The 16,078-nt window shown below is 50.3% G+C and overlaps 1 protein-coding gene across 1 annotated transcript; it reads left to right on the top strand.

The window, feature by feature from the left end:
- Positions 1–13,117: 13,117 nt before the first annotated feature.
- Positions 13,118–15,198, top strand: Gadd45b (growth arrest and DNA damage inducible beta). Its single transcript, XM_048342069.1, has 4 exons — positions 13,118–13,475; positions 13,574–13,675; positions 14,003–14,225; positions 14,476–15,198. Exons 1-4 carry the CDS (start codon positions 13,432–13,434, stop codon positions 14,587–14,589), a joined length of 483 nt encoding a protein of 160 aa, XP_048198026.1. The 5' UTR covers positions 13,118–13,431; the 3' UTR covers positions 14,590–15,198.
- Positions 15,199–16,078: the final 880 nt, after the last annotated feature.

The following is a 16,078-nucleotide window of genomic DNA, read 5'->3' on the forward strand; positions in this document are numbered from 1 at the left end:
GAATATTTGATGATGACAATGATGGTGGTAGAATAACTCATTTGGAAGAATACAGGAAACTATAATAATTACAAAGATATAATGGCCTAATAACATACTTTCACTATGTATGTGAGATATTAATACATAAAGACATAATTAAAAGTAAAAATAAACAATATATAGTTTTTCAGTACTGTACTTCCAATAACTTTTGAACAGCTAGTAAGAAACTCATCAGGTCTATGGAAGGCTTGAACATTATTAGACAACTTAACTGACATTTATGGAGCCTCTATCCTATAACATTAAAGTACATATAAATTCACTTTAAGCTCTTGTCAGCATTTCTTAGGAAAGGGCATGCTATATCACAAACAAATATCACAAATGTAAGTGATTAAAAACCACCATTCTGGGACCAGGAAAATGTGGTACACATACACAATGGAATTCTTTGCCTCTATCAGAAAGAATGACATTGCCCTATTCATAAGGAAATGGAAGGACTTGGAAAAAATTATGCTAAATGAAGTGAGCCAGACCCAAAGAAACATGGACTCTATAGTTCCCCTCATTGGTAATAATCAGTACATATCTAGGATAATCCCAGCAGAAGATCACAAGAGGTCAATATAATCATAAGATGATACTAAGCGAAATGAACTCCAAGTTATGGAAATAAGTGTTTTATCATTGTTGTTCTTATTTTCAATGTGCCATGTGAAATTATGCCATTTTCTTTCTTCCCCACGGTTTTACCCCGATGTCACTGTAACTGACTTTGTTACCCTGGGTATTGTATGTATGCTTATCAGAACTAGGGAAGGGAAGGGGAACATCAAAATGGAGAGACAAAGGGTAAAAGGCAAACTAGTGCATCAGCAAAACTTATAAAACTATATGCTGTGAACAAACTGTAAAACTCACGGGGGGGATGGGGAGGAGGGACATGGAGGGAGGAAATGAGGGAGGAGGGTAACGAGTTTGATAAGAAATCAGATATTTCAGGGCTGGGAATATGGCCTAGTGGGGAGAGCTTGCCTCCTATACATGAAGCCCTAGGTTCGATTCCCAAGCACCACATAGATAGAAAATGGCCAGAGTGGTGCTGTGGCTCAAGTGGTAGAGTGCTAGCCTTGAGCAAAAAAAAGCCAGGGACAGTGCTCAGGCCCTGAGTTCAAGGCCCAGGACTGGCCAAAAAAAAAAAAAAAATATATATATATATATATATATATATATATATATATATATATATCAGATAGTTCCAATAAGGCTAGGATTTTCCAGGCCGACATAGAAGACTTGGCCTGTAGCCATCCCTCACAAGCACAGTCTCCACTTTGTGCACTTGTTACCATGGTTTTCCATGCCTCTAATTTGTCCTGCCTCTTCTTCCAAAAATTACTCTGGTCCCTTGATCTTAAAGAGGAGCTAATGGGTGAAGATCATCCATCTTCTGTACCTTCTTCAGGCTGACTTAGGGGTGCCGACCCTACCTAGCCAGAAACCTATAACCTTAACCTGCTTTCCCAAGGGGCTGCCAGGATCAGATGTCCATTAGGAGATTTACTCCAGACCAGAAATTACATACAACAGTTAACTTTTAACAACTTCACAAACCTTTTCTTGGGCTACAGCATTGTAGTCTTTTAGCACTCTGGTTTGCAAAAGCATTTTCCTGACTGGCTGGAGAAACTGATCTCTGATGGCCTAACAATTACCTTTGCAGGCCTCAGACCAATCTTAATGAAGACATGATCTCAGGTCCACGAGCTTCCTTTCCTGAACAGATATGCCAGCTCAAAATTCACTGCCATTTAGGGCTTTGAGCAGATGTAGGGGGGTTGGGATTTTAAACTATCCCCCCATTTGACAACCTTAGCTTTATTTTATTTATTTATTTTAACTTTATTTATTTATTTGCCAGTCCTGGGGCTTGGACTCAGGGCCTGAGCACTGTCCCTGGCTTCTTTTTTTTTGCTCAAGGCTAGCACTCTGCCACTTGAGCCACAGCGCCACCTCTGGCCTTTTCTATATATGTGGTGCCGAGGAATTGAACCCAGGACCTCATGTATACTAGGCAAGCACTCTTGCCACTAGGCCATTTTCCCAGCCCCAACCTTAGCTTTTGACCACCCACTATCACAGATGACTGGCAAGTTCCTGCCCAGTTACTTAGTAGACAGACATGGCCATTGGAAAGGCATGCTTACAAACTATTCTCCTATGACCTCCGGCTCTGATTAACTTTTGAAGGGCCAAACGCACATGACTCTAGATTCTGACACCATCTCTGCCATCCAAGCAGTGGCTTGCTGCCTCTGGATGCTCCATCCCTTTTGTCCCAGGAGTGACTTTTCCATTCTGAGGTAAATGCACCTTTGCCATTTCCTTTGGTTGGTCGCTGGACTTGAACTCAAGGTCTGAGTGCTGTCCTTCAGATCTCCAGCTCAAGGCTAGCACTCTGCCACTTTGAGCCTCAAAGCAACACTGCTTCCCAACACTCTGCTGGCTGATTAGAGATGAGAGTCTCACGGGGACCTTTCTCTGCCTGGGCTGGCTTTGAACCAAAGACTTCAGATCATGAGTCTGCTCATGAGACCACATTACTCCAATTAAAACACATAATTCAACACAGAAGTTGTTTTTAAGCATGATCTTACCTGGAACTTATTAAGGGCCAGTTGCATCTGACAAACTTGTAAGTATCATCTGTCCTCCGTGGGCTTGCTGGAAAGTGTTACAAAAACCTATAGGAAAACTGGAAGAGCAATGATTGTTTACAATCATTTTGGCAGCCCTAATTTTTCCTTTTTCCAATTTGAACAACTTTACCTCCAAATCCATTCTTGATTTTTAAAGCCTTCTTTCACTGACTTCTGCTTTAACCTTACACTTTAGTTTTCAATTACATTTGAAGAACTCTGAAACTTACAGGCACAGCCTCTTGCCTCAGCTCGTTTGAAAAGGGCCATTTTGTTTTATTTATTTATTTATTTATTTATTTGCAGTCTGAGTTATTGCCTAGAACACCACTGAGCTCAAACAACAGTTTTTCCTTAACACAAGAATTACAAGCACCAGAATTATAAACACAAGGATCCAGACTTAGCATCTTTGCTTTAAAAAAAAATCCAAATTGCAAAGTGGCATAGAAATCAAGTTACATCACATAGATAAACTTTTTAACCCTCTTTTTATGACTTTTCCATTTTTTAATATATCCTGAGGAGCAGTTTGAGAAATACCAAACAAATCATCACCTTGCCCATTTTACCCTCAGGTTTCCAATGTCCATCAGCAAGGAACAGACAAAGATAGGCCTCCATTGGCCCGTCCTACAGATTGGGCATATACCTATCTGCCTCCTGAGGGCTGGATGAACTGCCTTTGTGCCAGCTTACTCTTTTTCCACCATGTGTGGACTCGCCCCTGGGGCCTGCCTCACCATGCATGGACCAGCTAAGCTGCACCTTTGCCAATTCACCCCTCCACCCCGAAGATAGGAACACAGGGCCATCCTAAGTTCTCCTGTCCTTTCCTCTTGATCTCTGACTGAGAAATCCAAAGCAGTTCTTTAACAGTAATAAATATTAATACCCAAATTTCTGACATTTAGTCCCAAATTTTTAAACAGTGGAGGGAAATATATTTCAAATTCCCAATGCCTTTTGCTAAGCCAGATAACTGGATTACAGTGCAAACAGCCTAACACATTAAGATACCAATATTTTGCAACTGCAAATTAAAGAAATCTTTTCTTAAACTATAATTCCTCTTTAAAACAATGCAAAATCCTCTAAAACATTTGGCAATGCCCAAACTTGATGACCTTTTTGGAGTTCAAACTTAAAACTCACCCATTTTTACATCATACTGACGGTTTTAATCTTGAACATGTTCACACACACACACACACACACTCACATACATATGTTATGAGGTCTGGAAACCAACTATCAATGACACCACTCAGAAGACAATCGGGGATGGAAAGAATTTTATTTTATTTTATTTTATTTTTTTCAGACTATACACTGACTTTTATTATTTTTATTTTTTATTTTTTATTTTTTATTTATTTATTTTTTTTGGCCAGTCCTGGGCCTTGGACTCAGGGCCTGAGCACTGTCCCTGGCTTCTTCCCGCTCAAGGCTAGCACTCTGCCACTTGAGCCACAGCGCCGCTTCTGGCCGTTTTCTGTATATGTGGTGCTGGGGAATCGAACCTAGGGCCTCGTGTATCCGAGGCAGGCACTCTTGCCACTAGGCTATATCCCCAGCTATTTTTTTTATTTTTTAAAATTTGTTAATTGAACACAAATTTTTTGACAAGGTGTTGTGCAAAAAGGGTACAGTTACATAGTAGGGCAGTGTGTACATTTCTTGTGATATCTTACGCCCTGTTTTTCTATCCCTTCTCTAGGTCAGGTAGACATATATACAATATACAATGTATCAAGAACATATACAGTAGCCACGTGGCCAAGCCCAAGAAAGTTCACCTAGGGCTTTAAATGTAATGACGATATTAGACCATATGTCAACAGTAGTCTTATATGAACGTACATACATAGATTTTGAGCTATTGTATTCCCCTGAGAGGTCAATTTTTGACCTTTATATGTTGAGTAATTGTTTGGTTTTAGTTACATACTGTTGGGTCGCTGCCCCAATCCTGTGGGGAATACTATTTGACAGGCAGTTTTTGGTTTCACAGACTTGGTCTCTACTGTCTCTCCGTCTCCCTTTGTTAACAGTCATATATCAGGGAGATCATGCCCCTTTGTTTTCTGTGTTCTAGGCTTGTCTCGCTCAACATTATTTGTTTGAGTTCTGACCATTTCCCTGCGAATAACAATATTTCACCATTCCTAATCGCTATGTAGTATTCCATTGTGTATAAGTACCATATTTTTTGGATCCATTCATCTGTGGAGGGGCATCTGAGTTGTTTCCATATTTTGGCTATTGTGAATTGTGCCGCGATAAACATGGAAGTACAAATGTCTTTTTGATATCTTGGGGTTTGCTGTTTAGTATAGATGCCTAGGAGTGGTATGGCTGGGTCATAGGGTAGGTCTATATTGAGCTTTTTTTTTTGGCCAGTCCTGGGCCTTGGGCTCAGGGCCTGAGCACTGTCCCTGGTTTCCTTTTGCTCAAGGCTAGCACTCTGCCATTTGAGCCACAGCGCCACTTCTGGCCATTTTCTGTATATGTGGTGCTGGGGAATCGAACCCAGGGCCTCATGTATACAAGGCAAGCTCTCTTGCCACTAGGCCATATCCCCAGCCCCTATATTGAGCTTTTTGAGAAACCTCCATACTGTTCTCCAAAGTGGTTGTACTAATTTGCACTCCCACCAACAATGGAGAAGGGTTCCTCTTTCCCCGCACCCCCTCCAGCATTTGTTGTTGCCTGAGTTCAGGGTATAGGCCATTCTAACTGGGGTGAGGTGGTATCTCAGGGTTGTTTTTATTTGCATTTACTTTACTACCAGGGATGTTGAGCATTTCCTCATGTGTTTCTTTGCCATTTTTATGTCTTCTCTTGTGAAGTCTCTCTTTAGCTCCATTGCCCATTTCCTAATAGGTTTATTGGGCTTGGAGGGGCTTAGTTTTTTGAGTTCTCTGTAGATGACAGATATTAGGCCTTTGTCTGTTGTTGTGCTGGTAAATATCCTTTCCCATATGGTTGGCTGTCTTTCTATTTTGGTGGCTATGTCCTTAGCTGTGCAGAAACTTTTTAATTTGTAATAGTCCCATTTGTCAAGTCTTTCCCCTATTTGTTGTGCCCCTGGGACTCTATTCAGGAAGTTCCTTCCTGTGCCTATAAGTTCTAGCGTCTTTCCTACTCTGTCCTTCAGTAGTTTCAAGGATTCAGGTCTGATATTGAGGTCCTTGATCCATTTTGAGTTGATCTTGGTGCATGGTGATAGGCTTGGGTCTATTTTCTGCATATGGCTGCCCAGTTCTCCCAGCACCAGTAGTTGAAGAGGCTGTGTTTATTCCATTGTATGTCTTTAGCTCCTTTGTCGAACGAATATCAGCTGGCTGTAAGAGTGCGGTTTTATTTCTGGATCTTCAATTCTAATCCATTGGTCTTCCGATCTGTTTTTATACCAATACCAGGCTGTTTTTGTTATGATGGCCCTGTAGTAGAGCTTGAAGTCTGGTATTGTGATACCTCCTGCGCTGCTTTTTTTTTTGCCTAGAATTGCTTTGGCTATTCTAGGTCTTTTTTTTTTGCTGTTCCATATGAAATTATGGATTGCTTTCTCTATTTCAGTGAAGAATGTGGCTGGGATTTTGATAGGGATTGCATTGAATTTGTATAACAATTTGGTCAATATGGCCATTTTCACTATATTGATTCTGCCTACCCATGAGCATGGGAGGTGGAAAGAATTTTATTGAGTGAGAAAGTACTGACTGCCAGGACTGCACTCGAGGTGGGGATGTCAAGATGCAGCCCCGAGCTGTCTTAGCAGGCTGCTTATAAACCCCAAACCACAGGAGTTTTCCCTTTAGCTTAATTATAGTGGCTTGTTACATTCAACCATCCAGAAACCAGTCATAAACAGGTTAGGGCCTCTTGACCTTCACTGGAAATCATCTAACCCTCAGTTGACAAAATGGGATGAAGATGAAACTCTCCTGGGTGGGGTTGGGTTACAGATGGGGTCCGTACAGAGCAAAACAAGTCCAAAAGAAGTTGGGTAAATACAAGTATATATCTTCACAGCAGGGGCCAGCTTCAGAAAAGTTTGACATGAACAATGACATTAATACTGAACAATATTACTATTATGTGAAGTTAGTATAGTAACAGATTAACTATTTACATCACTTTACATTCACGAAAAAGATCTTAAGTTGTGCAAAATAAATATGGGCTGTACGTTTTCCAGTGGCAAGAGGTATTTTTGCCAATCTTACTCTTGCAGACAAAACTTTTAACAAATGACTTTGTGGGGGAGGAGGAGGGAGGAAAAGGAGGGGAGGAGAAGGGGAGGAGAAGGGGAGGAGGAGGGGAGGAGGAAGGAGGGAAAGAGGGAGGAGGAGGGGGAGGAGAAGGGAGGAGGAGGGGGGAGAAGGGAGAAGGAGGGAGGAGGAGGAGGGGGGAAGGAAGGGGGGGAGGGGGGAGGAGAACTCAAGGACTGCAAAAAAAGGTTGGGGTGTGGCTCAGGTAACACCCACACCTGCCTAGAAAGCAGAGACCCCAAAAAGCTGTGCATCCTTCAGTCGGTGCCTTCAGCTTCCTGAAAGTCCCTCTTCTGATGGGAAAATCAAGTTGTGGAAAGCTTGCAAAGTGAAAACATCAACTGGGTTTAAAGTGGGTTTGGCTGCTGAAAAAAACGGTTCTGCCCACCGTGGTTACCATGACAACCCCTCCCTGCCTTTCCACCCACCACTCAGTCACTTTCTATCCCCAATCACCCCACATCCCCATGTTCCTCCTCTGCCCCCCACAAAAATAAGGCCAGCTGGGCACTGATGTCTCATGCAGTAATCCTAGCTACTCAGGAGGCTGAGATCTGAGACTCGCAGTTCAAAGCCAGCCAGGGCAGGAAAGTCCAGGACACTTTTATCTTCAATGAACCAGCCAAAAAACTGGCAGTGGCGCGGTGGCTCAAGTGGTAGAGCAAGACAGCACCCAGGCGCTGAGTTCAAGCCCCACTATTGGCGTATGCACACACACACACACACACACACACACACACACAGAGAAATTAAAGGAAAATGCAGAACATGGTAGTTCACACCTATAATCCCAGCAGGAGTTAGGAAAATCCAGATTCCAGGCCTGTTGGAGCTGTCTCATGAGACGGTTTAAGAACAATGAGCTGTGGTTTAATGGTAAGTGTTTATCTAGTATGTGCAAGGCCCCGTGTTCCATTCCCAGCACTGAAAAGAAGGAAAAAGGGAGAGAATTGTTTACCTCCCTAAGGTACAGTTGCTCCTCCTTTTTTTGTGTGTGTGCCAGTCCTGGGGCTTGAAATCAGGGCCTGGGCACTGGCCCTGAATTTCTTTTTGATCAAGGCTAGCACTCTACCACTTGACGCCACAGCGCCACTTCTGGCCTTTTCTGTGTATGTGGTGCTGAGGAATCGAACCCAGGGCACCATGCATGCGAGGCAAGCGCTCTACCGCTAAGTCATGTTCCCAGCAGGACTTCCAATTTTTCTGAGTAATTTACTGGAGATAAGAGTCCTACGCACTTTCCTGCGCAGGCTGGCTTCGAGCCTCAATACTCAGATCTCAGCTTCCTGATAGCTAGGGTGACAGGCATGTACTGCAACACATTTATATGAATTTGGTTCCATTCTTAGTCACTGCAGGCAAAGCAGGTGAGGGCCAGGGTCTATATTACTATTCATTATGGGGCAATGGCTGATAAATACACTCATGTTTAATGTTCCTTTCTCTAGTTTGTCCTCTGGGAGATGTGCACTGTCCCTAGGCACAAACTGTGTCCTGGGTTCCCCTCTGTAAATGCTTTTCCCTCTTGCACCCCAAGCTTCACACATTCCCCCAAGCCCCTTAATATGGCTCTTGTCTCCCTTGATCCTTAGCATCTTTAAGTGTGTGAGTGTGTTGTGTGTGCCTGTGTGTGTGTGTGTGTGTGTGTGTGTGTGTGTGTCCATCCTGGGGCTTGGACTCAGGGCTTGGGTGCTGTCCCTTGCCTTTATCCACTCAAGGCTAGAGCTCTATCACTTGAGCCACAGCTCCACTGCCACCTTTTTGCTGTTTTATTGGAGATGAGAGTCTCACAGACTTTTCTGCCCAGGTTGGCCTCAAACTGTGATCCTCAGATCCCAGCTTCCTCAGTAGCTAGGATTACAAGTGTGAGCCACCAGCACCTACCTGCCTTTGCTTAGCATCTTCTAACAACCATGTGCTCCTTTCTTTTTTCCTCTTTTGTTGTTAGTTGTGGGGCTAGAACTCAGGGCCTGGGCACTGTTCCTGAGCTCCTGAGCTCTTCACTCAACTACTTTGAGCTCTCCTCTGTTCCCCTCCCCTCCCTTCCCCTCCCCTCTTCTGTTTTCTGAGTAGGGTATCAAGTTTGTCTATGGAACCCAACAGATGGTGGGCTCAGATGGTGATCCTCCGACCTCAGCCTCCTGCATAAACTGGGATTACAGGCACAGGCCAGCGCATGGGCTGTTTGATGGGGTGGGGTCTTACTAACTTTTATCCCCTTATCTCCCCATACCTGGCTGGCTTCAAATTAGTGATTTTCCCCGCTCTGCTTTCAGAGTAGCTGGGATTACAGACGTGAGTCACCTGACCTGGCTAAACAGATAGCTTGAACCAGGAGAGCTTGGCTTGGAGCTGATGCGCCCCCCCCCCCCGCCCCCCGCAGCCCCCATGGTAACCAGACACAGCTCCCATCCCCCAGCTCCATCCTCCTGGCCCTTTCTCTGGTCCCAGCACCTGGCCTGGGGTGTCCTCCCTCCCCGCCCCCCCTTCCTGTCTTACAAACCTCTGCAGGCTCGGAGGCTGACTCACCCCCACCAGGAAGCCTCTCCTTGGGGACAGGAACCAGAGTCTTGTTCATCTGCACAAAGAAAACAGTGAAGTCACAGCCCAGCCCTTCCCGAGTTTCAGACTTGCTAGCTGCTTCCGGGCCACTCCCAGGGATGCTTCCAGACCCTTCTGTGCAGCCAGCACCATGCCCCCCTCCCCCTCCCCCTCCCCCTCCCCCTCCCCTCCCCCGCCAGCCTGGCTCCTCCAACGGGCCCCCCACCCCTCTCCCCTGCCCCGGGCCCTTTGCACCAGTAATTCCTTCTGTCTGGAACACCTTTCTCTCAGAGTTTGTCAAGCTTGGCTTTTTTTTTTCCAGTCCTGTGGCCTGAGCACTGTCCCTGGCTTCTTTTTGTGCAAGGCTAGCACTCTACTACTTGAGCCACAGCGCCACTTCTGGCCATTTTCTATATATGTGGTGCTGGGGAATTGAACTCAGGGCCTCATGTATATGAGACGAGCATTCTTGCCACTAGGCCCTGAGGCAGGGTCTCTTAACCAGCAAAAAGCTGAGGGTGGAGCTGTATGGCCTAGAGAAGAAGGCCCTGAGCTCAAGCCCAGAACTAGAAAAAAAAGAAGAAGAAAGCAAAAAAGGATATTGAGAGCTTTTTGCCTGCATGGATCTTGAATTGTGATCCTCTCCATCTCAGCTTCAGCAATAACTGGGGTGACAGGCATGAGCCACCACGTCTGGCTTCTATCCTGGCTGGACTGAATGCTTCACTATCTAGCACTATCTAGCTCATTGTGGATAACTTGGACATTGTTTTAATCCAAATGGTTGTGTTCCAATGGTATTTATTTTCTTCTGGGTTAGGAGTGCTTGGTTGTGCAAACTTGTGACCTTTTTTTGTGTCTGTGCATGTGTGTGTATATGTGTGCCAGTACCAAGATTTGAACTCAGGGTTGCCTCCTCACCTTGCTTGTTTGATCAAAGGCAGCGCTTTACCACTTGAGCCACGCCTCTAGTCTCATGGCAAGTTCTTGACTCAAAAAAAGCAGCAGTGGGGCTGGGGATATAGCCTAGTGGCAAGAGTGCCTGCCTCGGATACACGAGGCCCTAGGTTCGATTCCCCAGCACCACATATACAGAAAACGGCCAGAAGCGGCGCTGTGGCTCAAGTGGCAGAGTGCTAGCCTTGAGCGGGAAGAAGCCAGGGACAGTGCTCAGGCCCTGAGTCCAAGGCCCAGGACTGGCCAAAAAAAAAAAAAAAAAAAAAAAAGCAGCAGTGGGCTGGGGATATGGCCTAGTGGCAAGAGTGCTTGCCTTGTATACATGAGGCCCTGGGTTCAATTCCCCAGCACCACATATACAGAAAATGGCCAGAAGTGGTGCTGTGGCTCAAGTGGCAGAGTGCTAGCCTTGAGCAAAAAGAAGCCAGGGACAGTGCTCAGGCCCTGAGTTCAAGCCCAGGACTGGCAAAAAAAAAAAAAGCAGCAGTTCATTGTTTAGGAAAGCTGGCCTCCAAAACAAGCCAACGTGCCCTGGGTAGGGCAAAGCAGCCACACACAGCATAGTCCATCCGCATAATGGATGAAAATGGAGGAAGTTCTCACACAGGCTATAAGGTAGATGGAAACTTACAGACATTATGTGAGTGAAATAAACCAGGGTCTTGGAACCTGGGCAACTTTTGAGACCCAGAAAGGAGATTAGCAGTGAGCAGGGCCTGCACGTGAGGGGAATGACTTATTTTTAGACATGATGGTGAATTGTGGATTTGGTAATGGTGATGCTTTAACATGATGTTGGAAATATATTTATTGCAACCAGAATAACAAGTAACCCCCCCCCAAAGAATATGTTGATTTGAATTTGTAACCATTACAACTATAAAATGGAATGCATCATATATGTGGAAAACACTGCATTTAAAGCAGTGGCTCACACCTGTCATCCCAGCTACTCAGGAGGCTGAGATATGAGGATCACAGTTTGAATCCAGCCCAGGCAGGAAAGTCTGTGAGACTCTTACTTCTAATAAACTACTCAGAAAATAACGGCCAAAAGAAGCTCAGGGACAGGACTGACAAAAAGAAAAAAAAAATCCCTGCCTTTATTTTTATATTATTTTGTGTGCCAATTCTGGGGCTTGAACTCAGGGTCCGGGCGCTGTCCCTGAGCATTTTCTTTTGGCCCAAGGCCACAGGTGTCCGGTAAAACCCTGCATTTCTCTCGCGTGCAGACCTGAGTCTCCCAGGCCTCCCAGGCCTTCCGGAAGCCGGCGGTGCAGTGACAGCGGATGGCCACCAGGTGGCAGCGCGGCGCCGCGCACGCCGGGAACCTTTCGCTCCCCCGCGGTGGGCGGTGCGGAGGCGCAACGATGCGTCAGCCGTGCCGCGCAGGTTGCTCAGCCCCCGGGGAAACCGAGGCGCGCGGCGGAGGCCCGGCCCCGGGCTGGCGGGGGAGGAGACTCAGCTGTGAGTCAGCCGGGAGCCCCCCGATGGACCGTGGGAGACAGTCCCACGCGAGTCCGTGCGTCCCCGGATTGCAGAGAAGCGCGCGCGGGGGTCCCCGAGGGTGGCTGTGCGGGGTGCACGCGTGGGTGGGATGGGGATGGGGAGTGCCCTGGCTCTGACTCCTTTCACTGCTTTGGGCACTGCTTTGGGCAGTAGAAGCCAAGCCTCTCCTGCCTCAGTTTCTCCCAGGTGTCACGCACAAACATGCACACCCGCTGCTTCCGGGGCCACGGCTCCTGGCAGGTTGGGGACTCGGCCGTTCCGAGCTGAGCTGAGGCAGCCAGCAGGGCGCCCCGGGAGTTGTGCCACCAGAGCCCCCGCCCTTCCCCACCCTGAAACTAAAGGGGGGCGGTGCGGGGGCGCCGGGCCTCGGGGTCCCGGGGGGGGGGGTGGTGGTCCTCGGGATCCCGCAGCCCCTGCATTTCCAGATCGCGGCCCCTGGATGCCATTTATTGAGCAGTTACTGTATCCTCCCCTCCCCCCACACACTTATTTTAAGGCTTCCTTCAATCCAATAAGGTCGGGGTGCATCCGCCAAGGACAGGTGGGGGGGGGGCAGAGGTTGCCTTTTGCAAGCCTTCACTTTTGGGGGGGGGATACCTCTGGCGGCCAGCAAACTTATTAAATGCTTGCTTCTTGCTCTATTTAACCCAACAAGACTGGTGCTGTCGTTTCCCAGAGAAGTTAAGTCACCTAGGGTCTGGGGAGCAGGTTGAGATGGGGGGCTCCTAGGAGGATCAAAGCTGCATGTAAAGGGAGGTCCCCCCTCCCTTTTTCCCCGTGCAACTCCCCGATTTAGTCCTGGGGAAGGGTGCACCGGGACTCTCTCGGGACGGCGAGGGGATTCCAGGCTCCGCCCGTCTCCCCGAAAGTCCAGGCAGTCTCGCGCGCTGGAAATCCCGCGCGCGCCCCGAACCGCGGCGCGTCTGCCGGGAATCAGGAGGAAAAAAAAAAAAAACACACACTTCTGCTTTCTTTCTTTTTTTTTTTTTTTCCGGGCACTTCAGTCCTCCCTCCTCGCCCCCCTCCCTTCCCGACTCTCGCCCCCACGTGGGACTCCCTTGGGCGGCGCTCCACCCACTCTCTGCCGCCGGCCAATCATGGCGCGGGCTGCCCCGGCCTTTGTCTTTCCACCAATGAGAGGGCGGGAGTGTCCCCGTGCAGCCACGCCCCACAATTGGCACCCTATAAATGGCAGTCGCTGGGCGTCCGCGAGCTCAGTTCGCGGAAGCCCAGGACGCAGCCCTCTGTCGTGGATTCTCTGGATTGATTTCACTGGAGGAGTTTGCAATTTCTTTTTCCGCTTTTTTTTTTTAAATCTCCTTTTCGGGGAAGATTTCACTGTTACCTGGAAGAGTGTTGAACAGTTCCGGTTGCTCAAGAAGAAGTTGGGTTGCCTGGCTCGTCTCTTGTTATTTTAATTTTCTGCACGTTCTGCTTGGGAACTTGGTCGTAGGGCTAATATGACACTGGAAGAGGTCGTGGCGTGCGACAACGCGGAGCAGAAGTGAGTAGCCTGGTCGGGGAGGGGCGGGCTGGACGGCGGGCGGGCGCCCGGTGGTCCGTCCTGGAGGCTGACCCCCTTTCCCCTCGCCCTGGTCGCAGGATGCAGACGGTGACCGCGGCGGTGGAGGAGCTGCTGGTGGCCGCACAGCGCCACGATCGCCTCACCGTGGGGGTGTACGAGTCGGCCAAGCTGATGAATGTGTGAGTCAGAACCCCCCCTGTTTCCCTGGGGTGGGGGCCACCCTTTGCCTGTATGTGCATGCCCCTCCCAAGATGCAGAGGGCATGCTCAGCTCCAGGTGGGAGGGCTGCAGCATCCTGACCCCTGCCTGCACGGGGTGCCAACTCTATCTTTTTAAGGTCCCCGCCCCCATTGCTTTGAACCCCTATGCCCTCCCCTCCCCCACCCTGCAGCCCCCATCCCCGCATCTTTGCTTTGCAATCCTCCCCCCTCACACACACACCCCGTGCATGGAGGTCTCTCCCTGGACCCCACCTGACCTGCCCCCTTCCTTCCGCCCCCCCTCAGGGACCCGGACAGCGTGGTCTTGTGCCTCCTCGCCATCGATGAGGAGGAGGAGGACGACATCGCCCTGCAGATCCACTTCACGCTCATCCAGTCCTTTTGCTGCGAGAACGACATTGACATCGTGCGGGTGTCAGGCATGCAGCGGCTGGCCGAGCTGCTGGGGGAGCCCCCCGAGCCCCAGGACACCGCCGAGGCCCGGGACCTGCACTGCCTCCTGGTCACGGTGAGTCTGTCCGCCCCGCCCTGTGCAGGCACCTGGGCTCGTGTTTGTCCACAGAGTCGCACGGCCGTCCTGCACCAGCTCAGCGCCCAGCCATGCCCGGCATGTCCCGTGGGCTGCCTGGCCAGGGCCTCCTCGCCCGGGCAGCTATTTTGAGCCTGCCTGTTTTCCTCTGCGGGGCCCCTGGAGAAGGGAGGTTCCCCACCCACTCCTGGGGCACCCCCTGAACCCCTTCCTTCTCTTTCTCCCACAGAACCCGCACACAGACGCCTGGAAGAGCCAAGGCTTGGTGGAGGTAGCCAGTTACTGCGAAGAAAGTAGGGGTAACAATCAATGGGTCCCCTATATCTCGCTCCAGGAACGCTGAGGCGCCCCTTCCCCGCGTCAGATGAGATCTGCCAAAACAAGACAAAACAGAACAAAAATACCTATTTGACCCCCTCCCCTCCCAGAAGAACCCCCCCAAAAAAACACCCAACCCATGAGAGCATTGGGGGCCGAGTCTCTGAGACTGAGGAGGAGGAGGAGGAGGAAGAGGAAGAGCAGGAGCGAGTGGTGGCCAGCCGGGAGCGAGCCACAGATGGCCACCGAGAGAGAAGAGGGGGACCCTGGCCAGCGCAAGAGGGGACCCGGGAGCCCAGACCTGATGACGGCAGAGGCGGATGGACTGAGGGGCGGGCGGAAGGGCGGCCGCGGCCCCCCGTCCCTGAGGGTCTGGACTCTACACTGCCGAGCCGCTGGACTCGGCCGACCTTGGGCGGTGACCCTGGTCAGCATTGGCCCTGGGAGGCCACGCATCCCCCGGGCCGCCCCCTGACTCACGCCGGACCGCGAGTTCCGTGGGCGATCCGTTGTTGTTTGCACTTTGCTACCGGAACCACTTTGGAGACAGGAGCTCGCGCCGCGCCGACATCGACTTTCATTTTTTATTTTTATTTCTCCGAGGACGGGCCTTTTAATAAATTTCTAAATAACGTCTGGGCTCCTGTGTGCTTCGGGGAGCGGGCCCCCACCCCTTGCGCCCCAACTCCGCCTGTACCCCACCTCCCCCGCCACTTGCACCCCACCTCCGCCTGCACCCCATCTCCCCCCTCCCCCTGCACCCACCACCCCAATTCCCCTGCCCCTTGCACCCCAACTCCCCGGCCCCAGCACCCATCTCCCCCTGCACCCACCTTCCTCTGCCCCCTGCACCCCACCTCTCCCACCCCCTACACCCCCCGCCCCCCACCTCCCCGGGAAGTGTGGCCTAAGCCCCTTATTAGCACCTCGGGCTGCAGCGGCGCCACCGCCCCGCCTCGCCAAATCGCTGCCACCCCCCCCCCCGCCCCTTTCTGCTGCCCCACAGCAATTAAGAGACCGGTTTATTACGAAACCCGGCCGCCCAGCCACCGCTGTGCCCGGCCGCGCTGGAGCCAGACGCAGGCCCCGGGCTCCCCGCTCCGGGGGGGCGGAGCCCCTGCGCCTCCGGCCGCCGCAGCCCCGGCTCAGAGAGGTCACGCGGGCACCTGGGACCACACAGCGAGCGGGCGGGGGGGGGGGGAGGGAATGGGCCTGGCTGCACCCCACAACCCACTACCCACCACCCATCACCACCATCCACCCACATCCCTCATCACACCCCCACCCCTCACCCCCCATCACCACCCCCACCTCAAATCGCACTCATTTTTTTTTCCCAAACTGAAATCAGCAAGCAGGGGAAAAAGCGCCGCCCATCGGGCTGGCAGCGCCGTCGGCCGCCGGGCTTGGCACCGGCTGCGTTTCGCTCTGAACCGAAACTGGGAGCCGGGCCGGCCGCCGCCCCGGTCCCCAGCGCGGGCGCGGCGCCTCCCCGCCCCGGGCGCCGCCCTCCG

The sequence above is a fragment of the Perognathus longimembris genome, chromosome 3 (genome assembly GCF_023159225.1).
Source record: "Perognathus longimembris pacificus isolate PPM17 chromosome 3, ASM2315922v1, whole genome shotgun sequence".
NCBI classification, from domain to species: domain Eukaryota; kingdom Metazoa; phylum Chordata; class Mammalia; order Rodentia; family Heteromyidae; genus Perognathus; species Perognathus longimembris.